Here is a 27,273-nt window from a genome sequence, read left to right as displayed (position 1 = left end):
CTCAAAAAGATATCAATTTTGTCTGTGATAACAGTGAACACCTTGCAAGAAAAAAAAGTGATTTTATTTCTATACTAAGCAATGGGACCTCTCTAATCTATATTATAACCCTTAAAAACCTGTATGGGCCCCTATTTCACACCTGGTTACCAACAATGACAATTAAGTAAGGTGATCACAGCAACAGCACTGGCTACTTGGCCATTTTCAGTATTATTTAGTAAAATATAAGAAAAAAATATACATTTTTTTACAGTATTTGACGCAGCTATCTCATATGCCATAAATTATAATTATAAATGTAATAATGGTATATTGCGAATCTGCTGGGCCTGCTGATAAAAACAATATATAATTTGTATGGGTCACTCACAACAAATTTATATTACTATAGGGTTTAAATGTATATAGTAAAAAAGCTCAAAATTGGCTCAGCATTGGGGTGAAAAAAGACTTAGCAGCAAAAGGGTTAATCCTATTAGGAATATCACTCAACATATCATATTGCTCATTAATCAATACATTTCTTAGCAATAAGGACAACTAACCCCCAAAACTATACAAATTTATTAAATTGGGGTTCCCATCTCAATAATTTTTTTTCTAAAATTTCAAATTCCACATATATCATTAAACTTTTTGGACATAACTACATATAATGCAATACATCTGGGTTAAGTTCATACAATTTAATACAAAAATGTGCACAATTTGAGTTCCATTTAGAATCTACTTTTAGGGTATGTTTCATTAAGGGCCGAATGGCCTTTAGAATACCTGTTTCCACGCGAGCCTTCAGGCTCGCCAGAAACAGGAGTTAAGAAGCATTGGTCTTAAGACCGCTGCTCCTTAACTCGTACGCTGTCTCTGAGGCGGCGGACAGCAATCAACCCGATCAGATACCATTGGGTTGCTTGACACCCTCTACTAGCGTCCTGCAGGGGGCGGCATTGCAAAAACAGTTCACCAGAACTGCTTGTGCAATGTTAAATGCCGAAAGCGTATGCTGTCGGCATTCAGCGATGTCGGGCGGACATGATCATGTCTGCTCAACCTTTGGTAAATCTACCCCTATAAATCAGAATAACTACTAATAAGGAAAGACACAGGGGCCTATTTATTATCTGTCTGTCTGACATGATCCGATCAGCGGATCATATCCGACAGACCTCTCTGAATGAGGAGAGCAATATGCTCTCCACATTCAGCATTGCCCCAGCAGCTCTTGTGAACTGCTGGTGCAATGCCGCCCCCTGCAGATTCGCAGCCAATCGGCCGCTAGCAGGGGGGTGTCAATCAACCCGATCGTATTCGATCGGGTTGAATTGCAGCGATGTCTGTCCTCCTCCTCAGAGGACAGGTTATGGAGCAGCAGTCTTTAGACCACTGCTTCATAACTGGTGTCTTTGGCGAGCCTGTAGGCTCGCCAGAAACACGGGGCTTCAAGCTCCATACAGGGCTTGATAGATATGCCCCACATAGTTCTTCAGTTGAAGATATGGAAAGATAATGTTCCTTGGTCAAAGCAAATTGATTATCAAGATTGTCTTAGCTCTTTAAAGACATAGGGGGATATTTATCAAAGGTATGTCGGACCTGATCCGACAGTGCAGATCAGGTCCGACATACCTCGATGAATGCGGAGAGCAATACGCTCTCCATATTCAGCATTGCACCAGCATCTCTTGTGAGCTGCTGGTGCAACGCCACCCCCTGCAGACTCGCGGCCAATCGTCCGCCAGCAGGGGGGTGTCGATCGGGTTGAATTCCGATCGGGTTGAATTCCGGCGATGTCTGTCCGCCTGCTCAGAGCAGGCGAACAGGGTTATGGAGCAGCGGTCTTTAGACCGCTGCTACATAACTGCTGTTTCTGGCGAGCCTGCAGGCTCGCCAGAAACACGGGCCCTCAAGCTCCATTCGGAGCTTGATAGATAGGCCCCTTAGATTTTACATCATCCAAGTCTATTATTCTATGAATACCATTCTTAGCCTATTTATTAAAAGTTCCAGCTCTCATACCGGGAATAAAATCTCAGTTTCATATGTGTTGGTAACTCAAGATATCAATAGAGATGTTGGTGCAATACCTCCTAGTGTTATCATTCTATTTCCATAACGGAAAAATAATAAGAGTTTGTAATCCATCTATAGCCCATCTAGATAGCATTGTCCAGTTACTGAATAATATTGAATATTAGGGAAGCCTTGACCTCCATCTTTGGGCTAATTTATGAGTGGAGCTCTATTTAGCGTTTTCGCTTGAGCGTAAACTCTGCTAGATGGAAGCTTTTTTAACGCATCGGGTAGCTCTCGTATTACTAGTTGAAAGTAAAAAGTTGGATTCAGATATCGCAACCACATTAACGATCGTGTTTATTCAAGACTGCTAAATTCCACATGAATTGTGAATATTTCACATCCCAATGTTCTTTATAAAGAAGAATATGTTCTATTTATTCTTAAATAAATATTTATATATATATATATATATATATATATATATATATCTGAGGATTTTATACAGTATAAATAACTAAATATATATATATAAATACAGATAGGGTCAAGCACTCACGTGACCATTGTAGCGTTGTTTGCCCTAAGTGCAATCCTAACAATATGTTTATTAGTCCTCAAATAACGGATGCACTTACAGGATCTTGATGCAAATTAGGAATTTAGTCCATATAGATTAAAATCCTACTTTGAATCAAGACCCTGTGAGTGCATCCATTATTTGAGAATTGATATATATATATATATATATATAGTAAAGCAGGTATGGATCCCACGGACGGACTCCGTGTTGCAGCCAGGATCCAAATGAAGCAGGCACACAGGTTTTTTCAAAAGCACTCAGGTTTATTGGCAAAATTGTTTACCAAACGTTTCGGCTCACACACGAGCCTTTGTCAATGGTGTACAAAACCAAATGTGAAAACTTAAACACAAACACACCTTAAATACCCACCCAGCCCAAGTGATAGACCAATCAGAGAATGTAACCGCGGCACACCCACTCTCACAGACCTAGACAGCTTTTTGCCGGGCTCAATGTGGGCGTCACGTGACGTCATCACGTTACCGCCGTCCTGTGTGTAACCAAGGAAAACATGCGTAACCATGGAGACAATGCATAAACAAAGGTATTGTGCGGGTGCGCTGGCGGGTAAGACTCTGATGGGAAACAATATATCAATTACTCAAACAGTGATTTAAATACCCCTACATAAAAATACAATACTGGAATAGGTATCTATCTATATGCAACATTGAGACAGACCTAATATGTAGCTTATAAGACAAATAGCGCTACCGAAACCCAAAGTATAAAAAACTAATGACACAGCCCTCTATACTCATGGTATCAAGGAATGTGGGGAGGTAGCAGGTGAGGGCGAAGAGACAATCTAAAGCCCCCATATATATTCAAGCAGGTATACATTGCATCATGCCAGTGGAGTAGGTAGAACTTAAGTCCTGGATGACTCCCAATAGTTCACATCTCATTTGTGTTTATACCAACAGCCAAAGTCTATGTTGACATTCAGGCCTCGAGGGGCAACTGTGTCCAATGTGAAGATCCAACGGGATTCCATTCTTAGTAGTGCCAGTCCTCTATCACCACCACCTCTGTTGTGGGGCACATGATCAATCAGCATCACTCGTAACGAGGAAACAGAGTGTCCCGCATTTGCAAAATGTCGCGCAACCGGTTGTTCTGATCGTCCTTTTTCTATCGCTTGACGAATTGCTGTTTTGTGGTTAGCCAAACTTTCTTTGAACGCTGTCACTGTTTTGCCTATGTAGAATTTGGAACATGGGCAAATAATGGCATACACCACATATTCCGATGTACAGGATAATCTATGTCTTATTTTATATCTTTTATTGTTATGGGGGTGTTGAAAAGATGTCTCAGCAATGAGATTATTGCAAGTGACACAATTGCCACATTTGTAACATCCTGGTTTCCCTCTTGTGAGCCATGTCTGTTTTTCATAGCAGTGTGTGGGATCACTGAGTACTAGTAGATCTCTGAGGTTACTTGCTCGCTTGAATACCACCCGGGGTACCGGAGCATCCACAAAAGGTAGACTAGTGTCCTTGGAGAGCATCATCCAATTCTTCTTTATCACATTCTGGAGCATCCCAGATCCCGGCGTGTAAGTGGTTACAAAGTTCATTTGTTTGGGTTGTTCCGTTACTGTCCGTTTCGGGATAGTGTCATTCTGGGTGAGTTTTGTTGCTTCACTCTTTTGTTGATCTATTAACATAGGTGGATATCCTCTGCTCAGAATTTTTTGTGACATTTCTTCAAGTTGTCTCTCTTTTCGGGAATCATCCGTGTTGTTCCGGACGACCCGCAGGAGTTGTGAGGAGCTAACACCATCTCTCTGAAATCTAGGGTGGAAACTCTGGTAATGAAGTATAGAATTTTTATCTGTGGGTTTATTGAACAAGGTGTTGTGCAGTTTATCACCATTAGGTGTTTTTACCCTGAAAATTTCCAGGTCAAGAAAATGAATCTGATTGTCATTATGTTCCATTTTAAATCTAATCTTGTAGTTAAGGGTGTTCAATCCTTCAACCCACTCAATAAGTTTTTCAGGGGTATCACCCCAAATCAAGAAGACATTGTCAATGTATCTGCGATACATCTTGATGGGGTTCTGTCTGGAGAAGATATTGTATTTTTCATACATCGCCATATAAATATTTGCATACGATGGGGCCATATTTGACCCCATCGCAGTGCCCATAACTTGTAGGAAGTACTCGTTTTCAAATCGAAAATAGTTTTTCTCCAGGCAGAACTCCATCAGATGCAGCAGAAATTCCACAGGTGGACCAGTGTATAGTGGGTTGTCAATCAGGATTTGTCATACCATGTTGATACCATGCCCGTGGGGTATCACCGTGTATAAACTTACTACGTCCATAGTGACTAAAGTGTCAGTAGGGGCCAGACTATCAAAATCTTTCAGTAGTTTAATAAGTTCAGAGGAATCTTTGAGATGGGACTGAGTGTTTTGTACCACTGGTTGTAAGTAGAAATCAATGAATTCTGCTAACGGCTGCATCAATGATCCCCTGGCAGACACAATAGGTCTGCCAGGGGGATCTTTGAGGGACTTATGGATCTTGGGCAGTAGATATAGTATTGGGCAGATTGGATGATCAACTGAAAGAAAACCCAGCACATCATCATCAATTACCCCAGCTTGATATGCCATGCCCAAGAATTCATCAATTTCTCTTTTAAAAATTTTGGTAGGATTAGATTGTAGTTTGTGGTAGGTATTATTTTGCCAATAAACCGGAGTGCTTTTGAAAAAACCTGTGTGCCTGCTTCATTTGGATCCTGGCTGCAACACGGAGTCCGTCCGTGGGATCCATACCTGCTTTACTGTTTGTTTCTCCCTAGTGAGAGCACCAGGTAGCTGACATACTTGTGAGTGCCGTTCACCTCTGCAATTTTGTATACATTCCTTCGATACGTGCACCCGTTCTGATATTGTGGGGTGAGACTCCCCCTCTTGAAATTATCTATAGTGACTGTGGATACTTTTCAAAACCGACTTTGCTATTTTGCAACAAGACAACCTTTTGATACATTGCATCATTTTTGACTGAGAGGGGTATGGAAACACCATCTACTACTCAAGAAGTGCCCAACATTGAGGATCCTTATAGCAATATTGAGGACTTTGCCTTTACGGAGGCAGATGCGGCTCGCATCCGTTGTGAGGCGGACCTGCAGGAGTGGGAGGAGACAAAAGGTGAGACACCAAACAATATTTATCACAAACTACTACACCTTGAAAAGAAAGAGGTAGACTTTCACCTTCATGCTGTGTACTTATCTAAGTACCATAAATTGAAATTTATTCCCAGGGGATTTCGAGTAAAGAATATCCCCACCCTAGGCAGGAACAACATAGAGTTTTGCAGAAGGTGGTGTGGGATTTTAAGTAAATGTTCCCATGATCTGATGTTATTAGTTATTGAGGAGGTAACTAGACTCAAAGCTAATATTAAAAAAGAAATTGACACTGTTAAAGACACCTTATTAACTGTACTCACATCTGACAGTTCTACAGACTGGATCACAAAATTAAGAACACAGGTAGAAAAATACAAACAGGACTTACTAACATTTAAGAATAAAAAATTTGTTACGGTTGAGAACGACTATAGAGAGAAAAAAGTATACAGCTGGTTATTTGGGAAGGACTCTACTTGGGGTGGACGCAGGAGAACACCTTTTAACAAAAACAGACGAATTAATCTCACCACAGTAGACAGCAGTGGGGGGGACTCCTCAGAAGGTGAAACTCAGAATACTACTAACAGCACTGCCAGTGGGGTACTCACAAGATCTGCACAGAAACCCCCTTTAGCCGTAGGCCCCGAGGCGGCAGCATCAGGAGGGGGCGGGGCAAAACGAAAAAAACAGCCACGACAGAAAAAGACACAATAATTTATAATCTGAGTAAAAGACCTCTTATGGGTGACGAAATAAGAATCCTTAATAGAGGATTGTCTTTTGTACCTACTCCCCACTGTGACCTTTTTGATTTGATGGTAGACATGGGTAGATTTCAACGACAGTTGAAGCTTAAAGATTTCTTTAAAGACAAAGAGAATCAGACCCCAAAACAATTTAAAGCAAGTAGCACCTTTGAACCGACTAATACACATTCGTCGATAAAAACATTCCATCATATCTGTACAACCACCCTTATTGAACTACACAAAGATATGCCTCTGCCAAGAGACAACATTACAAGTGCTGAAAGACGGGCAATTAAGTCTCTGTCCACTGACAAAGACATAGTCATAAGGCCAGCGGATAAGGGTGGGGCCACAGTGATACTCGACTATGTACAGTATAGAGGTGAGGCTTTTAAACAACTCCGTGACCATAATACCTACCGCAAACTACAATCTAATCCTACCAAAATTTTTAAAAGAGAAATTGATGAATTCTTGGGCATGGCATATCAAGCTGGGGTAATTGATGATGATGTGTTGGGTTTTCTTTCAGTTGATCATCCAATCTGCCCAATACTATATCTACTGCCCAAGATCCATAAGTCCCTCGAAGATCCCCCTGGCAGACCTATTGTGTCTGCCAGGGGATCATTGATGCAGCCGTTAGCAGAATTCATTGATTTCTACTTACAACCAGTGGTACAAAACACTCAGTCCCATCTCAAAGATTCCTCTGAACTTATTAAACTACTGAAAGATTTTGATAGTCTGGCCCCTACTGACACTTTAGTCACTATGGACGTAGTAAGTTTATACACGGTGATACCCCACGGGCATGGTATCAACATGGTACGACAAATCCTGATTGACAACCCACTATACACTGGTCCACCTGTGGAATTTCTGCTGCATCTGATGGAGTTCTGCCTGGAGAAAAACTATTTTCGATTTGAAAACGAGTACTTCCTACAAGTTATGGGCACTGCGATGGGGTCAAATATGGCCCCATCGTATGCAAATATTTATATGGCGATGTATGAAAAATACAATATCTTCTCCAGACAGAACCCCATCAAGATGTATCGCAGATACATTGACGATGTCTTCTTGATTTGGGGTGATACCCCTGAAAAACTTATTGAGTGGGTTGAAGGATTGAACACCCTTAACTCCACGATTAGATTTAAAATGGAACATAATGACAATCAGATTCATTTTCTTAACCTGGAAATTTTCAGGGTAAAAACACCTAATGGTGATAAACTGCACAACACCTTGTTCAATAAACCCACAGATAAAAATTCTATACTTCATTACCAGAGTTTCCACCCTAGATTTCAGAGAGATGGTGTTAGCTCCTCACAACTCCTGCGGGTCGTCCGGAACAACACGGATGATTCCCGAAAAGAGAGACAACTTGAAGAAATGTCACAAAAATTTCTGAGCAGAGGATATCCACCTATGCTAATAGATCAACAAAAGAGTGAAGCAACAAAACTCACCCAGAATGACACTATCCCGAAACGGACAGTAACGGAACAACCCAAACAAATGAACTTTGTAACCACTTACACTCCGGGATCTGGGATGCTCCAGAATGTGATAAAGAAGAATTGGATGATGCTCTCCAAGGACACTAGTCTACCTTTTGTGGATGCTCCGGTACCCCGGGTGGTATACAAGCGAGCAAGTAACCTCAGAGATCTACTAGTACTCAGTGATCCCACACACTGCTATGAAAAACAGACATGGCTCACAAGAGGGAAACCAGGATGTTACAAATGTGGCAATTGTGTCACTTGCAATAATCTCATTGCTGGGACATCTTTTCAACACCCCCATAACAATAAAAGATACAAAATAAGACATAGATTATCCTGTACATCGGAATATGTGGTGTATGCCATTATTTGGCAAAAAAAGGGGGTTAAATAAACTAGCGCTTAAGAGTTAATATCCCTTGCCCTATTCTCCTACTATCTACTTCCCAGATAGAAAGGTGTATAAAGTGAAAAAGTTATGGAGATTAGGCGCTTAATCTGCAAAAGGGATAAAGGTGTGTATGGAGGTCGTTAGCTAAATATGTAGAAAAAACTGGACCTTGGACAGAATAAGTGAAAAATTCTTCTACAATTTATTTGACAGAATAAGTGAAAAATTCTTCTACAATTTATTTGACAGAATAAGTGAAAAATTCTTCTACAATTTATTAGAATTGATCGATATAGTGTTGCAACACTTAGGGATTGTGATTTATTTTATCTTGGTATTATCATGTTTTTATTTTGAAAATAAATTGTAGAAGAATTTTTCACTTATTCTGTCCAAGGTCCAGTTTTTTCTACATATTTAGCTAACGACCTCCATACACACCTTTATCCCTTTTGCAGATTAAGCGCCTAATCTCCATAACTTTTTCACTGTATGCCATTATTTGCCCATGTTCCAAATTCTACATAGGCAAAACAGTGACAGCGTTCAAAGAACGTTTGGCTAACAACAAAACAGCAATTCGTCAAGCGATAGAAAAAGGACGATCAGAACAACCGGTTGCGCGACATTTTGCAACTGCGGGACACTCTGTTTCCTCGTTACGAGTGATGCTGATTGATCATGTGCCCCACAACAGACGTGGTGGTGATAGAGGACTGGCACTACTAAGAATGGAATCCCGTTGGATCTTCACATTGGACACAGTTGCCCCTCGAGGCCTGAATGTCAACATAGACTTTGGCTGTTGGTATAAACACAAATGAGATGTGAACTATTGGGAGTCATCCAGGACTTAAGTTCTACCTACTCCACTGGCATGATGCAATGTATACCTGCTTGAATATATATGGGGGCTTTAGATTGTCTCTTCGCCCTCACCTGCTACCTCCCCACATGCCTTGATACCATGAGTATAGAGGGCTGTGTCATTAGTTTTTTATACTTTGGGTTTCGGTAGCGCTATTTGTCTTATAAGCTACATATTAGGTCTGTCTCAATGTTGCATATAGATAGAATTCCAGTATTGTATTTTTATGTAGGGGTATTTAAATCACTGTTTGAGTAATTGATATATTGTTTCCCATCAGAGTCTTACCCGCCAGCGCACCCGCACAATACCTTTGTTTATGCATTGTCTCCATGGTTACGCATGTTTTCCTTGGTTACACACAGGACGGCGGTAACGTGATGACGTCACGTGACGCCCACATTGAGCCCGGCAAAAAGCTGTCTAGGTCTGTGAGAGTGGGTGTGCCGCGGTTACATTCTCTGATTGGTCTATCACTTGGGCTGGGTGGGTATTTAAGGTGTTTTTGTGTTTAAGTTTTCACATTTGGTTTTGTACACCATTGACAAAGGCTCGTGTGTGAGCCGAAACGTTTGGTAAACAATTTTGCCAATAAACCGGAGTTCTTTTGAAAAAACCTGTGTGCCTGCTTCATTTGGATCCTGGCTGCAACACAGAGTCCGTCCGTGGGATCCATACCTGCTTTACTGTTTTTTTCTCCCTAGTGAGAGCACCAGGTAGCTGACATACTCGTGAGTGCCGTTCACCTCTGCAATTTTATATATATATATATATATATATATATATATATATATATATATATATATATATATATATATATACAGTATCTCACAAAAGTGAGTACACCCCTCACATTTTTGTAAATATTTTATTATATCTTTTCATGTGACAACACTGAAGAAATTACACTTTGCTACAATATAAAGTAGTGAGTGTACAGCCTGTATAACAGTGTAAGTTTGCTGCCCCCTCAAAATAACTCAACACACAGCCATCAATGGCTAAACCATTGGCAACAAGCAACAAGAGTACACCCCTAAGTGGTAATGTCCACATTGGGCCTTATTAGCCATTTTCCCTCCCCGGTGTCATGTGACTCGATAGTGTTACAAGGTCTTAGGTGTGAATGGGGAGCAGGTGTGTTAAATTTGGTGTTATCGCTCTCACACTCTCTCATACTGGTCACTGGAAGTTCAACATGGCACCTCATGGCAAAGAACTCTCTGAGGACCTGAAAAAAAGAATTGTTGCTCTACATAAAGATGGCCTAGGCTATAAGAAGATTGCCAAGACTCTAAAACTGAGCTGCAGCACGGTGGGCAAGATTATACAGCGGTTTCACAGGACAGGTTCCACTCAGAACAGGCCTCACCATGGTCGACCAAAGAAGTTGAGTGTACGTGCTTAGCGTCATATCCAGAGGTTGTCTTTGGGAAATAGACATATGAGTGCTGCCAGCATTTCTGCAGAGGTTCGAGTGGTGGGGGGTCACCCTGTCAGCGCTCAGACCATATGCCGCACACTGCAACAAATTGGTCTGCATGGCTGTCGTCCCAGAAGGAAGCCTCTTCTAAAGATGATGCACAAGAAAGCCCACAAACAGTTTGCTGAAGACAAGCAGACTAAGAACATGGATTACTGGAATCATGTCCTGTGGTCTGATGAGACCAAGATAAACTTATTTGGTTCAGATGGTGTCAAGCGTTTGTGGCGGCAACCAGGTGAGGAGTACAAAGACAAGTGTGTCTTGGTTACAGTCAAGCATGGTGGTGGGAGTGTCATGGTCTGGGCCTGCATGAGTGCTGCCTGCACTGGGGAGCTACAGTTCATTGAGGGAACCATGAATGCCAACATGTACTGTGACATACTGAAGCAGAGCATGATCCCCTCCCTTCAGAGACTTGGCCACAGGGCAGTATTCCAACTTGATAACGACCCCAAGCACACCTCCAAGACGACCACTGCCTTGCTAAAGAAGCTGAGGGTAAAGGTGATGGACTGGCCAATCATGTCTCCAGACCTAAACCCTATTGAGCATCTGTGGAGCATCCTCAAACGGAAGGTGGGGAAGCGCTCCGTGATGTCATCATGGAGGAGTGGAATAGGACTCCAGTGGCAACCTGTGAAGCTCTGGTGAACTCCATGTCCAAGAGGGTTAAGGCAGTGCTGCAAATTAAATGTGGCCACACAAAATATTGACACTATGGGCCCAATTTGGATGTACTCACTTTTGTTGCCAACGGTTTATACATTAATGGCTGTGTGTTGAGTTATTTTGAGGGGACAGCACATTTACACTGTTATACAGGCTGTACATTCACTACTTTACATTGTAGCAAAGTGTCATTTCTTCAGTGTTATCACATGAAAAGATATAATAAAATATTTACAAAAATGTGAGGGGTGTACTCACTTTTGTGACATACTGTATATTTTTATATATATATATATATATATATATATATATATATATATATATATATATATATATGTGATAGAAATAATAGAGATCAGTGCTAGAAGTTTATGAGTGTGCTGCTGGTCTTAATATATCTTCCCATCCACTACTGGAAAATATATATATACACGCAAGACACTTGCTAGTTAGGCAGCAAACAGTCTCATTCAGTCAAGTGTGGCAAGTCTATGGATGTGTATTATTCATTAATATCCACAATGCTAGTTCCTGTGTGCTGTGGAGGAGTAGGCTGCTCGTCTGAGAGAAGAAGAATGATCCCCCGCAGGGCGAGGTTCCTCTTAGTGATCTAGAAGAGTGTGAGACAAAACAAGCGCCCAGAGGCACACTTCGTGTAGTACGTTCAAATAAATTACTTATACTGTAACAGTTGGAAAAAATCCGCTCTCACCTGGTTCAACCTCAACTTATGAGGTATGTAATAGGCACTTCTGTTTATATACTCTTGTCCCGTATCGTCCTCCTATAAGTCCTCAGGTCTCCAGTTCTTCCTTGCAGTCTGCAGAGTGTTCCTGGAACTCTGCAGCCTATATTTAGAAGGGGACTAGGGCAAACTAACAGCGCTTTCAAGAGGTCCTCCTATAAATAGCCTGGGAGCCGCCCTTGGACTCTGTGTTCTTTTTAATTTGCTGCAGATGGTCATCTGTCTAGGTGCAATTGCACCTAGACAGATGACCATCTGCAGCAAATTAAGGTTGAACCAGGTTGAACCAGGTTGAACCAGGTGAGAGCGGATTTTTTCCAACTGTTACAGTATAAGTAATTTATTTGAACGTACTACACGAAGTGTGCCTCTGGGCGCTTGTTTTGTCTCACACTCTTCTATATATATATATATATATACACAGATATATATATATATATATATATATATATAAGAATATCTATTTAAAAATACTTAGAACATATTCCCTTATGTGAAAAACATTGGAATGTAAAATATTTACATATTTTAAAATATTAATATTGAATAAAAAATTTTTTTTTCATGCTTCCAGGTATTTGACTGCAAAGGGCTCCAATGTATATGTATATATGTAAAAACATATATATCCATTTAAATACATAAATTCATCTGTACACACACTCATATATATATATATATATATATATATATATATATATATATATACATATATATATATATATATATATATATATATATATATATATATATATATATATATACATATATATATACACACACATATTTAGGCATATAAATATATTAAAGCCTTTTGCATCCCTATTGTGAAACACCTTATTCCATATATCTATGATCCCTTATAACTTTTTTATATTCATTTAAAAAATTAAATCAGAGAGCATATATATGAGTGTATTTGCACTTTTAAGTGTATTTATGTTCTGTGTGATGCAACTTTTTTCTTCCCCTACCCTTTACGACAGCTCTCGAGTCACGCTAACCTGACGAGGATAAATCAGGATTGCGCTTGAGTGAATGCATTTACTTTCAACTTGTAATACACCCACTATTTCCATTGCACTCAAAAAGCTGAGAAAAGCCGATATTGCTCGTGCGCAACAGCACATCACTTGTAATCTAGCTATTTCTATAGTAATGTTAACCTTTTAAAAGCAAACAAGCGCCTAGATTACAAGTTTTGCGGTAACAGGGGTGCGGTGCTGACTTGCAGTTTATTCTCACCGCTCACTTACCTGCAGCGCTGGTATTACGGGTTTTTATCAACCCGGCGTTAACAGGCAAGAAGTGAGCATAGAGCAAAATTGCGCTCCACACTGCACTCCAATACCAGCGCTGCTTAAGTGAGCGGTGAGCTGGTTATACATGCTTGTGCACGATTTCCCCATAGACATCAGTGAGGAGAGCCGGCTGAGAAAAAGTCTAACACCTGCAAAAAAGCAGCGTAAAACTCAGTAACGCAGCCCCATTGATTCCTATGGGGAAACACATTTTATGTTTACACCTAACACCCTAACATGAACCCCGAGTCTAAACACTACTAATGTTACACTTATTAACCCCTAATCTGCTAACCCCAACATCACCGACACCTACATTATATTTATTTACCCCAATCTCCCTCCCCCAATGTCGCTGCAACCTACCTACATTTATTAACCCCTAATGTGCTGCCCCCAACGTTGCCGCCACTATTCTAAATGTATTAACCCCTAAACCTAAGTCTAACCCTAACACCCCCTAACTAAATATAATTAAAATAAATCTAAATAAAATTACTATCATTAACTAAATTATTCCTATTTAAAACTAAATACTTACCTATAAAATAAACCCTAAACTAGCTACAATATAACTAATAGTTACATTGTATCTAGCTTAGGGTTTATTTTTATTTTAAGGGCAAGTTTGTATTTATTTTAGCTAGGTAGAATAGTTACTAGATAGTTATTAACTATTTAATAACTACCTAGCTAAAATAAATACAAATTTACCTGCAAAATAAAACCTAACCTAAGTTACACTAACACCTAACCTTACACTACAATTAAATAAATTACCTAAATGAAACACAATTAAATAAATCAAATACAATTAGCTAAATTACAAAAAACAAACACTAAATTACAGAAAATAAAAAACAAATTACAAGATCTTTAAACTAATTACACCTAATCTAATAGCCCTATCAAAATAAAAAGCCCCCCCAAAATAAGAAAACCCCTAGCCTAACCTACACTACCAATAGCCCTTAAAAGGACCTTTTGCGGGGCATTGCCCCCAAGAAATCAGCTCTTTTACCTGTAAAAAGAAATACACACAACCCCCCCAACAGTAAAACCTACCATCCACACAACCAACCCCCCAAATAAAACCCTAACTAAAAAAACCTAAGCTCCCCATTGCCCTGAAAAGGGCATTTGGATGGGCATTGCCCTTAAAAGGGCATTTAGCTCTATTGCTGCCCAAAGCCGTAACCTAAAAATAAAACCCACCCAATACACCCTTAAAAAATCCTAACACTAACCCCCGAAGACTCACTTACTGGGAGAAGTCTTCATCCAAGCGGCAAGATGTCCTCAACGAAGCAAGCAGAAGTGGTCCTCCAGACGGGCAGAAGTGGTCCTCCAGATGGGCAGAAGTCTTCATCCAGACGGCATCTTCTATCTTCATCCTTCCGGCGCTAATGGATCAGCCAATAGGATTTTTTCAACCTTAATTCCGATTGGCTGATAGAATTCTATCAGCCAATCGGAATCTAAGGGACACCATCTTGGATGACGTAATTTAAAGGAACCTTCATTTAGCAAGAAGACGTCGATTGAAGAGGATGCTCCTTGCTGGATGTCTTGAAGATGGAGCCGCTCCGCGTTGGAAGGATGAAGATAGAAGATGCCGTCTGGTTGAAGACTTCTGCCCGTCTGGAGGACCACTTCTGCCGACTTTGCTGAGGACATCTTGCCGCTTGGATGAAGACTTCTCCCGGTAAGTGAATCTTTGGGGGTTAGTGTTAGGATTTTTAAGGGTGTATTGGGGGGGGGGGGTTATTTGTAGGTTAAGGCTTTGGGCAGCAATAGAGCTAAATTCCCTTTTAAGGGCAATGCCTATCCAAATGCCCTTTTCAGGGCAATGGGGAGCTTAGGTTTTTTTAGTTAGGCTTTTATTTGGGGGGGTTGGTTGTGTGGGTGGTGGGTTTTACTGTTGGGGGGGTTGTTTGTATTTCTTTTTCAGGTAAAAGAGCTGATTTCTTTGGGGCAATACCCCGCAAAATGCCCTTTTAAGGGCTATTGATAGTTTAGTTTAGGCTAGAGTTTTTTTTTATTTTGGGGGGCTTTTTTATTTTGATAGGGCTCTTAGATTAGGTGTAATTAGTTTAAAGATCTTATAATTTTTTTTATTTTCTGTAATTTTAGTGTTTTTTTGTTTGTAATTTAGCTAATTGTATTTAATTTATTTAATTGTATTTAATTTAGGTAAGTTATTTAATTGTAGTGTAGTGTTAGGTGTTAGTGTAACTTAGGTTAGGTTTTATTTTACAGGTAAATTTGTATTTATTTTAACTAGGTAGCTAGTAAATAGTTAATAACTATTTAGTAACTATTCTACCTAGTTAAAATAAATACAAACTTGCCTGTAAAATAAAAATAAACCCTAAGATAGCTACAATATAACTATTAGTTATATTGTATCTAGCTTGGGGTTTATTTTATAGGTAAGTATTTAGTTTTAAATAGGAATAATTTAGGTAATGATAGGAATTTTATTTAGATTTATTTTAATTATATTTAAGTTAGAGGGTGTTATGATTAGGGCTAGACTTAGGTTTAAAGGGTTAATAAATTTAGAATAGTGGCGGCAACGTTGGGGGCGGCAGATTAGGGGTTAATAAGTATAATGTAGGTGGCGGCAATGTTGGGGGTAGCAGATTAGGGGTTAATAGGTATAATGTAGGTGGCGGCGATGTCCGGAGTGGCAGATTAGGGGTTAATAAATATAATCTAGGTGGCGGTGATGTTAGGGGTGGCAGATTAAGGGTTAATAATATTTAACTAGTGTTTGCGAGGCGGGAGTGCAGTGTTTTTTGGGGTTAATATGTTTATTATAATGGCGGCGATATCCGGAGCGGCAGATTAGGGGTTAATATTTTTATTTTAGTGTTTGCGATGCGGGAGGGCCTCGATTTAGGGGTTAAGGCCTCGGTTTAGGGGTTAATAGGTAGTTTATGGGTTTTAGTGTACTTTTTAGCACTTTAGTTATGAGTTTTATGCTACAGCTTTGTAGTGTAAAACTCATAACTACTGACTTTAAAATGCGTTAGGAATCTTGAAGGTAGAGGGTGTACCTCTCACTTTTTGGACTCCCAGGACAAACTCGTAATACCGGCGCTATGCAAGTCCCATTGAAAAAAGACTATACGCAATTTGCGTAAGTTTGTTTGCGGTAAGGCCAAAAAAGTGTGCGGTGCCCCTAAACCTGCAAGACTCGTAATACCAGCGGGTGTAGAAAAGCAGCGTTAGGACCTGTTAGCGCTGCTTTTTCACCTTACCGCAAAACTCATAATCTAGCCGAAGGTTTTTTCTCTTTCCATAAAAAGGTTTTAAATATGTTATGTAAATTAATTTTTTTTTTTTTTTTTTTTTTTTTTTTTTTCCAAACAACTTTATTGAAAGTAATAAAGTAACATACAATGAATGGGAGACGCAGCTCCTCCATTAAACATGTTCAATAGTTGTCTTGTATTTTCTTACATTTACATGTACAATTTAGGAATTCTGGACATATGAATTTATCAAATTAGTTTAGAGAGGAAAGGGGGAAAAAAGAAAAAAAGGGTTAAGGGTTTCCAGTGAAAAGGTAAAAGGAAAAGAAAGTGGTGGGCGGGTCCTGTCCCACCCGCAACCAGTCTGAGATATGTTTATAGGTTTTACTTTGAGTGTTTGTAGGTTTCCCAGATTTGGGATATCTCTGCATATGTATCCATTTTGGCATTCTTGAGGTAATAATATTCTTCGAGATCTAAAAGGTCTGTAACTTTACCAACCCACATACCTAATGAGGGGCCTTTATTACTTTTCCAATTTTTGGCTATTAGTATTTTCGCTCCATTTGTCATTATCGTGAACAACCGTAAATAAGGTTTATGTTTAATGCTTGGGGGTTTATTCAGGAGCCATATCAAAGGGTCTAGAGGGAGAACAATCTCCAGGATGGATTCTATTTCTTTAATTACTTGTCGCCAGAAGTTTTGAATGTCATTACACCACCACCACATATGTGCATCATTACTATCTACATGACCGCATCTCCAGCATGTGTTTGGATGGGAGCGAAATAATCTGTGTAATTTCTTTGGAGTTATGTAAATTAATTCTACCAGATAATGAAATAGGAAGATTTTTTTATTTTACTAAATCCAGCTTTAACCTATTTATTAGATTACTTAATAAAGACTATAAATTCCTACGCTAATCAAAAAGCTGCAGGTCCAGATGTTTTCCCCATAGAATGTTATAAGATTACAAAATATCAAATAGTAAAAATTATATAATGCTTATTCCGTAAAACCTAGCCACTTTTCCCAAGCAAATATCATATTGATACCCTAACCTAGAAAAGACCATTTATTAAGAGGATCCTATGGACCAATATAGTTCCTTAATTCGGATTATAAAATTCTTATGAAGGTACTGGCAAATAGGCTTAAGAGAATACTTACATATGTCATACATCAAGATTAAGTGGGCTTTATCCATGCATGTTCAGCTACTAGAAACAAGAGGCATATTCTCCATATTATAGTGAACCACTGGGATGATCATAAAAGACAAGGTATGTCAGCCCCTATCAGAGGCCTTGCTTATTACACTAGATGCTGAAAAAGCCTTTGATAGAGTAGAGTGGTCACGTTTGTTTAAAGCTTTAAACCAATTTAATTTTTCATTTTATACAAAATATTTATTTAGTAGTCTGGGCTACAATCATCTAGATTTGAACTTTAAAGAGGTACCAGACAAGGATGACCTCTTTTACCTCTTCTTTTTAATCTTATGTTAGAACCCCTCAAATGAAAATTTAGAAAGTTATTTAATAGACAACCAAAGAAATTTAAATTATTTTTATTTGTAGATTATTAGCTTTTATATATCCAAAATCCTACGATAAATTTTTCAATTATTTTAAAAGTGATATAGGATTTTGGAGAGATTTCGAGATAATGGGCTCTATTTAACAAGCTCCGTATGGAGCTTGATGGCCCCTGTTTCTGGGTTACAAAGACCACTGCTCCATAACCTGTCCGCCTGCTCTGAGCAGGCGGACACACATCGCCACAATACAACGCGATCGAGTACAATCGGGTTGATTGACACCCCCTGCTGGCGGCCCATTGGCCGTGAGTCTGCAGGGGGCGGGATTGCACCAGCAGCTCTTGTGAGCTGCTGGTGCAATGCTGAATACAGCGAGCGTATTGCTTGCCGTATTCAGCGAGGTCTGGTGGACCTGATCCGCAGTGTCGGATCAGATCCGCCAGACCTTGATAAATATGCTCCATAGAATTAATCTGGAGAAATCTAACATTCTTTGGGTAAATTAAAAAGTAGAGATGAGGAGGCTGTAGGGATTTTCAATTTGTGGAAGTTAAGAATTGTCTGTCTTATCTGGGAGTAAATTTAACAAGAAACCCACAGAAATGGTATGAAGTTAATACAAGCCATCTGATGTTCTGCATTTAATTTAACTCATCTTGGAATATATTTTATTTTTCTCCACAAATTACACAATTGTCCATTTTTAGAAAACATTCATGTTTCTTGCCCTTTCTTAGGCTGCTTGAAATGTTCTCAGGAATTTGGAAACAAGATGGTCGCATTTGGAAAAGATTTCACCAGCCTAACAAACCTGTGATCCTTCGAGTTCAAAGTAGCTACAGTTTCAAGGCTCCGGGTGGAAGCACCATCTTTTTGAATGAAGGGGATATCCTCTTCCTTCTAAGTAAGTTTGACAAAGATTGGTGGCAGGTCAAGAAGATAGGGGACAGCGAGTACACCAAACCTTTCCATGCACCTACGTCATATATCACAGAACTAATCTCTGGCAAGTGTGGTGCACACAGGCAAAGAGACAAAGATGAGAAAGGTAAGAATAAAATAGCATTTGCTGTTTGTTCATAGTAAAGCAGTTTGTAATATACTGTATCACTTTTCTCAAAGAGGATGATCAAAAACTCGCCAGCATGGAGAGAAATTACGCAAAATCTTTTATTTTTATTTTTTAGTATTATATTGTAATACAGGTTTTCTACCTTCACACCAAGAACTCTGCATAGTGAGATCAGCAGCTCACAAGCTAAAATTTGCCGTTATAAAATTAATTGAGGGACCTAGCGATACTGATGAGATAATCTCACCAGAGTGAAGATCTTAAGATCAACAGGCCCAAAGTAAGCATCTTTAAGGTACATGGAAGGCAAACATTAGTTTGTTAATATAGCAATTAAATATGTTAAAATATTTTTTTGTATGAAAAAAGGTTAAGTAAAAGCTGTTTAAGTGTAAACTGATGTTAGGATGAAATACATGTTGCAGTGCCTGCTAAATAAAACTTAGACAGCTGTACTGGTGGACAAGCTTCCATGAGCTTGCAATGCAAAAGTAGATTTTACCCCTTAATGATACCTGTAAGTTGTGTGTCCTTAATGGCTTTTAGCCCTGTAGTAGCGTGGATCTTGCAAAAGTGGCAAGACGATCTTTTATTACATGCCTCACTCAAGTGTGGTCTTGCAGCTGTTGATGAAAGCTGCACTATTTAACCCCTTAGGCTTATTCCGTGTGAGCCTTCTGGCTTGCCGGAAATGTAAGTTAAGAAGCAGCAGTCTTAAGACCGCTGCTCCTTAACTCGCCCGCCACCTCTGAGATGGCGAACAGAAATCATTCCGGTCAGATACGATCAAGATGATTGACATTTTTATTTTGGGGTGTTTTTTTTTTAAACAGGGTATTAGAATAGCAATAATTTTTATTACTTCAGATAATTTTGTTTGTTATTTTTTGTAATGGTAGTTTTTTTTATTTTTTGTAATTTTAGTGTTTATTATTTTTTGTAATTGGAGTTTTAATATTTTTTGTAATGTTAGGTTTTTTATTTTTGTAATGTTAGGTTTTTTATTTTTGTAATGTTAGGTTTTATTAGGTTTTATTTCACAGGTAAGTTTCTATTTATTTTAACTAGGTAGTTAGTAAATTGTTATATTGCAGCTAGCTTAGGTTTTATTTTCATTTCATAGGTAAGTTTGTATTAAATAGGTAGTTAGTTAATAATTGTAACTTTAATTTAGGTCTATTTTAATTACGTTAAAGTTAGGGAGTGTTAGGTTTAGGGGTTAATATATTTTAATTTAGGTTGCTGCGATGTGGCGGCTGGCGGTTTAGGGGTTAATAGGTTTAGTTAGAGTTGGTGATGTGGGTGTATGGCGGTTTAGGGGTTAATACGTTTAGTTAGTGTCGGCGATGTTTGGCAACTGCGGTTTAGGGGTTAATAGGTTTAGTTAGTGTAAGGGATGTTTGGAAACTGCGGTTTAGGGGTTAATAGGTTTAGTTAGTGTCAGCGATGTTTGGGAACTGCGGTTTAGGGGTTAATAGGTTTAGTTTGTGTCAGCAATGTTTGGGAGCTGCGGTTTAGGGGTTAATAGGTTTAGTTTGTGGTCGGCGATGTCGGGGAACTGCAGTTTAGGGTTTAATAGGTTTAGTTAGTTTTGGCGATGTTTGGGAACTGTGATTTAGGGGTTAATAGGTTTAGCTTGTGTCAGTGATGTTTGGGAAATGCAGTTTTGGGGTTAATAGGTTTAGTTAGTGTCAGCGATGTCAGGGAACTGTGGTTTAGGGGTTAATAGCTTTATTTAGTGATTTACTTAGTGTTGGCGATGTCAGGGAACTGCGGTTTAGATAAGAACAATGAAAAATTCCGAATATGAATAATGTATACAAAAATTCGGAAAATGATTTATTCATTTTTGGAATTTTTCGGGATTTTCCAATTCGGAAATTCGGATGCATTCGAATCCCTGAATTGGCCAAAATTTGTCGGAAAACTAAATTCGGCCTGAAACGAAACACACATGTCTATGTATTACCGAAATCCATAAAGATCCCATTAATCCACCGGGACGCCCAATTGTCTCAGGTGTAGATTCCCTAACAAGTAATTTGTTTCTGTATTTAGATCAATTATTACAACCATATGTTAGCCAAACTATGGCATATTTTAAAGATACTATTAGTTTATTGAATATATTAGAAAGTCTAGAATGGAAAGATTTGTGGTGTCTGGTTACCAGCGACATATCTTCTCTGTACACCATCATAAACAAATCTCTAGGAATAACTACAGTTTAAGAAATTCTTCAGAAAGATTTTGATCTAAATCCAATTCAATTGAACTTCATTTTGGAAGAAATTAAACTTATTTTATAAACTAATTACTTGTGGTTCAATGGAGAATATTTTTTACAAACTTGTGGTACGGCGATAGGCACCAGGTTTGTGCCCAGTTACGCCAATTTTTATATGGCGAACTGGGAGGATAAATTTATCTTCCAGTCTAACTGGGCGCAATACCTGGTAAACTATCGCCGTTACATAGATGACCTATTTATAATTTGGTCTGGAAATGAACTACAATTATTAGAATTAATTGTTTATCTCAAGGACAATGCATATAAAGTTAATTTAACTTGAAAATATTGTCAGGAGAGGATAGAATTTCTAGATCTGGAAATATATAATGAAGACCATACACTTAAAAGTAGGATTTTTTTCAAAACGATAGACGTTAACAATTATATAGACACCCATATTTGTCACCAAGTCATTTTGGCTAAAAAATATACCAAAGGGGCAATTTCTCAGCATTAGGAGACATTGCAAAGAAATTAATGAATATAGAAAACAGTCGGATATATTAAAACGTTTTTTTAGAAAAATATTATCCAAGAGAAGACTTAGAGAAATCTATAGATGAGATTGCCAACAAAGATAGAAAATAACTTATCGTATATAAACATAAATCAAAAAAAGCAATATGAGAATTCCAAAATGAATAATAACCTACTTTTTCAACATAGTACACAAAGCACACAGTTGAGAGATATTATTAATAAACATTGAGGTATATTAATGTGGGACCCAATTTTGGTAGAGATTCTGGGAGAACACCCAAATTTAATTTTTAAAAAGGTACCTAACCTCAAAGTCAAATTAACGAACAAAATTGTAAAAAAACAGAATTTATGTTTACCTGATAAATTTCTTTCTCCAACGGTGTGTCCGGTCCACGGCGTCATCCTTACTTGTGGGATATTCTCTTCCCCAACAGGAAATGGCAAAGAGCCCAGCAAAGCTGGTCACATGATCCCTCCTAGGCTCCGCCTACCCCAGTCATTCGACCGACGTTAAGGAGGAATATTAGCATAGGAGAAACCATATGGTACCGTGGTGACTGTAGTTAAAGAAAATAAATTATCAGACCTGATTAAAAAAACCAGGGCGGGCCGTGGACCGGACACACCGTTGGAGAAAGAAATTTATCAGGTAAACATAAATTCTGTTTTCTCCAACATAGGTGTGTCCGGTCCACGGCGTCATCCTTACTTGTGGGAACCAATACCAAAGCTTTAGGACACGGATGAAGGGAGGGAGCAAATCAGGTCACCTAAATGGAAGGCACCACGGCTTGCAAAACCTTTCTCCCAAAAATAGCCTCAGAAGAAGCAAAAGTATCAAACTTGTAAAATTTGGTAAAAGTGTGCAGTGAAGACCAAGTCGCTGCCCTACATATCTGATCAACAGAAGCCTCGTTCTTGAAGGCCCATGTGGAAGCCACAGCCCTAGTGGAATGAGCTGTGATTCTTTCGGGAGGCTGCCGTCCGGCAGTCTCGTAAGCCAATCTGATGATGCTTTTAATCCAAAAAGAGAGAGAGGTAGAAGTTGCTTTTTGACCTCTCCTTTTACCTGAATAAACAACAAACAAGGAAGATGTTTGTCTAAAATCCTTAGTAGCATCTAAATAGAATTTTAGAGCGCGAACAACATCCAAATTGTGCAACAAACGTTCCTTCTTTGAAACTGGTTTCGGACACAGAGAAGGCACGATAATCTCCTGGTTAATGTTTTTGTTAGAAACCACTTTCGGAAGAAAACCAGGTTTAGTACGTAAAACCACCTTATCTGCATGGAACACCAGATAAGGAGGGGAACACTGCAGAGCAGATAATTCTGAAACTCTTCTAGCAGAAGAAATTGCAACTAAAAACAAAACTTTCCAAGATAATAACTTAATATCAACGGAATGTAAGGGTTCAAACGGAACCCCCTGAAGAACTGAAAGAACTAAATTGAGACTCCAAGGAGGAGTCAAAGGTTTGTAAACAGGCTTAATTCTAACCAAAGCCTGAACAAAGGCTTGAACATCTGGCACAGCTGCCAGCTTTTTGTGAAGTAACACCGACAAGGCAGAAATCTGTCCCTTCAGGGAACTTGCCGATAATCCTTTTTCCAATCCTTCTTGAAGGAAGGATAGAATCCTAGGAATCTTAACCTTGTCCCAAGGGAATCCTTTAGATTCACACCAACAGATATATTTTTTCCAAATTTTGTGGTAAATCTTTCTAGTTACAGGCTTTCTGGCCTGAACAAGAGTATCGATAACAGAATCTGAGAAACCTCGCTTCGATAAAATCAAGCGTTCAATCTCCAGGCAGTCAGCTGGAGTGAAACCAGATTCGGATGTTCGAACGGACCCTGAACAAGAAGGTCTCGTCTCAAAGGTAGCTTCCAAGGTGGAGCCGATGACATATTCATCAGATCTGCATACCAAGTCCTGCGTGGCCACGCAGGAGCTATCAAGATCACCGACGCCCTCTCCTGATTGATCCTGGCTACCAGCCTGGGAATGAGAGGAAACGGCGGAAACACATAAGCTAGTTTGAAGGTCCAAGGTGCTACTAGTGCATCCACTAGAGCCGCCTTGGGATCCCTGGATCTGGACCCGTAACAGGGAACTTTGAAGTTCTGACGAGAGGCCATTAGATCCATGTCTGGAATGCCCCACAGCTGAGTGACTAGGGCAAAGATTTCCGGATGGAGTTCCCACTCCCCCGGATGCAATGTCTGACGACTCAGAAAATCCGCTTCCCAATTTTCCACTCCCGGGATGTGGATAGCAGACAGGTGGCAGGAGTGAGACTCCGCCCATAGAACAATCTTGGTCACTTCCTCCATCGCTAGGGAACTCCTTGTTCCCCCCTGATGGTTGATGTACGCAACAGTCGTCATGTTGTCTGATTGAAACCGTATGAACTTGGTCCTCGCTAGCTGAGGCCAAGCCTTGAGAGCATTGAATATCGCTCTCAGTTCCAGAATATTTATCGGTAGAAGAGATTCTTCCCGAGACCAAAGACCCTGAGCTTTCAGGGATCCCCAGACCGCGCCCCAGCCCGTCAGACTGGCGTCGGTCGTGACAATGACCCACTCTGGTCTGCGGAATGTCATCCCTTGTGACAGGTTGTCCAGGGACAGCCACCAACGGAGTGAGTCTCTGGTCCTCTGATTTACTTGTATCTTTGGAGACAAGTCTGTATAGTCCCCATTCCACTGACTGAGCATGCACAGTTGTAATGGTCTTAGATGAATGCGCGCAAAAGGAACTATGTCCATTGCCGCTACCATCAACCCGATCACTTCCATGCACTGAGCTACGGAAGGAAGAGGAACGGAATGAAGTATCCGACAAGAGTCCAGAAGCTTTGTTATTCTGGCCTCTGTTAGAAAAATCCTCATTTCTGAGGAATCTATAATTGTTCCCAAGAAGGGAACCCTTGTTGACGGGGATAGAGAACTCTTTTCCACGTTCACTTTCCAGCCGTGAGATCTGAGAAAGGCCAGGACGATGTCCGTGTGAGCCTTTGCTCGAGGGAGGGACGACGCTTGAATCAGAATGTCGTCCAGGTAGGGTACTACTGCAATGCCCCTTGGTCTTAGCACCGCTAGAAGGGACCCTAGTACCTTTGTGAAAATCCTTGGAGCAGTGGCTAATCCGAAAGGAAGCGCCACGAACTGGTAATGTTTGTCCAGGAATGCAAACCTTAGGAACCGATGATGTTCCTTGTGGATAGGAATATGTAGATACGCATCCTTTAAATCCACCGTGGTCATGAATTGACCTTCCTGGATGGAAGGAAGAATAGTTCGAATGGTTTCCATCTTGAACGATGGGACCTTGAGAAATTTGTTTAAGATCTTGAGATCTAGGATTGGTCTGAACGTTCCCTCTTTTTTGGGAACTATGAACAGATTGGAGTAGAACCCCATCCCTTGTTCTCTTAATGGAACAGGATGAATCACTCCCATTTTTAACAGGTCTTCTACACAATGTAAGAACGCCTGTCTTTTTATGTGGTCTGAAGACAACTGAGATCTGTGGAACCTCCCCCTTGGGGGAAGTCCCTTGAATTCCAGAAGATAACCCTGGGAGACTATTTCTAGTGCCCAAGGATCCAGAACATCTCTTGCCCAAGCCTGAGCGAAGAGAGAGAGTCTGCCCCCCACCAGATCCGGTCCCGGACCGGGGGACAATATTTCATGCTGTCTTGGTAGCAGTGGCAGGTTTCTTGGCCTGCTTTCCCTTGTTCCAGCCTTGCATTGGTCTCCAAGCTGGCTTGGCCTGAGAAGTATTACCCTCTTGCTTAGAGGACGTAGCACCTTGGGCTGGTCCGTTTTTACGAAAGGGACGAAAATTAGGTCTATTTTTTGCCTTGAAAGGCCGATCCTGAGGAAGGGCGTGGCCCTTACCCCCAGTGATATCAGAGATAATCTCTTTCAAGTCAGGACCAAACAGCGTTTTCCCCTTGAAAGGAATGTTTAGTAGCTTGTTCTTGGAAGACGCATCAGCCGACCAAGATTTCAACCAAAGCGCTCTGCGCGCCACAATAGCAAACCCAGAATTCTTAGCCGCTAACTTAGCCAATTGCAAAGAGGCGTCTAGAGTGAAAGAATTAGCCAATTTGAGAGCATTGATTCTGTCCATAATCTCCTCATAAGGAGGAGAGTCACTATCGAGCACCTTAATCAGTTCATCAAACCAGAAATATGCGGCTGTAGTGACAGGGACAATGCATGAAATGGGTTGTAGAAGGTAACCCTGCTGAACAAACATCTTTTTAAGCAAACCTTCTAATTTTTTATCCATAGGATCTTTGAAAGCACAACTATCCTCTATGGGAATAGTGGTGCGTTTGTTTAAAGTAGAGACCGCTCCCTCGACCTTGGGGACTGACTGCCATAAGTCCTTTCTGGGGTCGACCATAGGAAACAATTTTTTAAATATGGGGGGAGGGACGAAAGGAATACCGGGCCTTTCCCATTCTTTATTAACAATGTCCGCCACCCGCTTGGGTATAGGAAAAGCTTCTGGGAGCCCCGGCACCTCTAGGAACTTGTCCATTTTACATAGTTTCTCTGGGATGACCAAATTTTCACAATCATCCAGAGTGGATAATACCTCCTTAAGCAAAATGCGGAGATGTTCCAATTTAAATTTAAATGTAATCACATCAGATTCAGCCTGCTGAGAAATGTTCCCTAAATCAGTAATTTCTCCCTCAGACAAAACCTCCCTGGCCCCCTCAGATTGGGTTAGGGGCCCTTCAGAGATATTAATATCAGCGTCGTCATGCTCTTCAGTAACTAAAACAGAGCATCCACGCTTACGCTGACAAGGGTTCATTTTGGCTAAAATGTTTTTGACAGAATTATCCATTACAGCCGTTAATTGTTGCATAGTAAGGAGTATTGGCGCGCTAGATGTACTAGGGGCCTCCTGAGTGGGCAAGACTCGTGTAGACGAAGGAGGGAATGATGCAGTACCATGCTTACTCCCCTCACTTGAGGAATCATCTTGGGCATCATTGTCATTATCACATAAATCACATTTATTTAAATGAATAGGAATTCTGGCTTCCCCACATTCAGAACACAGTCTATCTGGTAGTTCAGACATGTTAAA

The 27,273-nt window shown here is 40.0% G+C and overlaps 1 protein-coding gene across 1 annotated transcript in view; it reads left to right on the top strand.

Annotated features, from left to right (window-relative positions):
* Window positions 1-27,273, top strand: part of ARHGAP9 (Rho GTPase activating protein 9) — a 343,366-nt gene that overhangs the window by 28,994 nt on the left and 287,099 nt on the right. Inside the window, exon 2 of the mRNA XM_053708184.1 lies at window positions 19,043-19,353. Coding sequence (XP_053564159.1) covers window positions 19,053-19,353 — 301 coding nt within the window. The 5' untranslated portion in view covers window positions 19,043-19,052. The remainder of the gene's footprint in view (window positions 1-19,042; window positions 19,354-27,273) is intronic.

Source organism: Bombina bombina, chromosome 3 (assembly GCF_027579735.1).
Source record: "Bombina bombina isolate aBomBom1 chromosome 3, aBomBom1.pri, whole genome shotgun sequence".
Classification (NCBI taxonomy): Eukaryota; Metazoa; Chordata; class Amphibia; order Anura; family Bombinatoridae; genus Bombina; species Bombina bombina.
The sequence above is the reverse complement of the archived record's forward strand: the minus strand, read 5'-3'. Positions and strand labels throughout refer to the sequence as shown.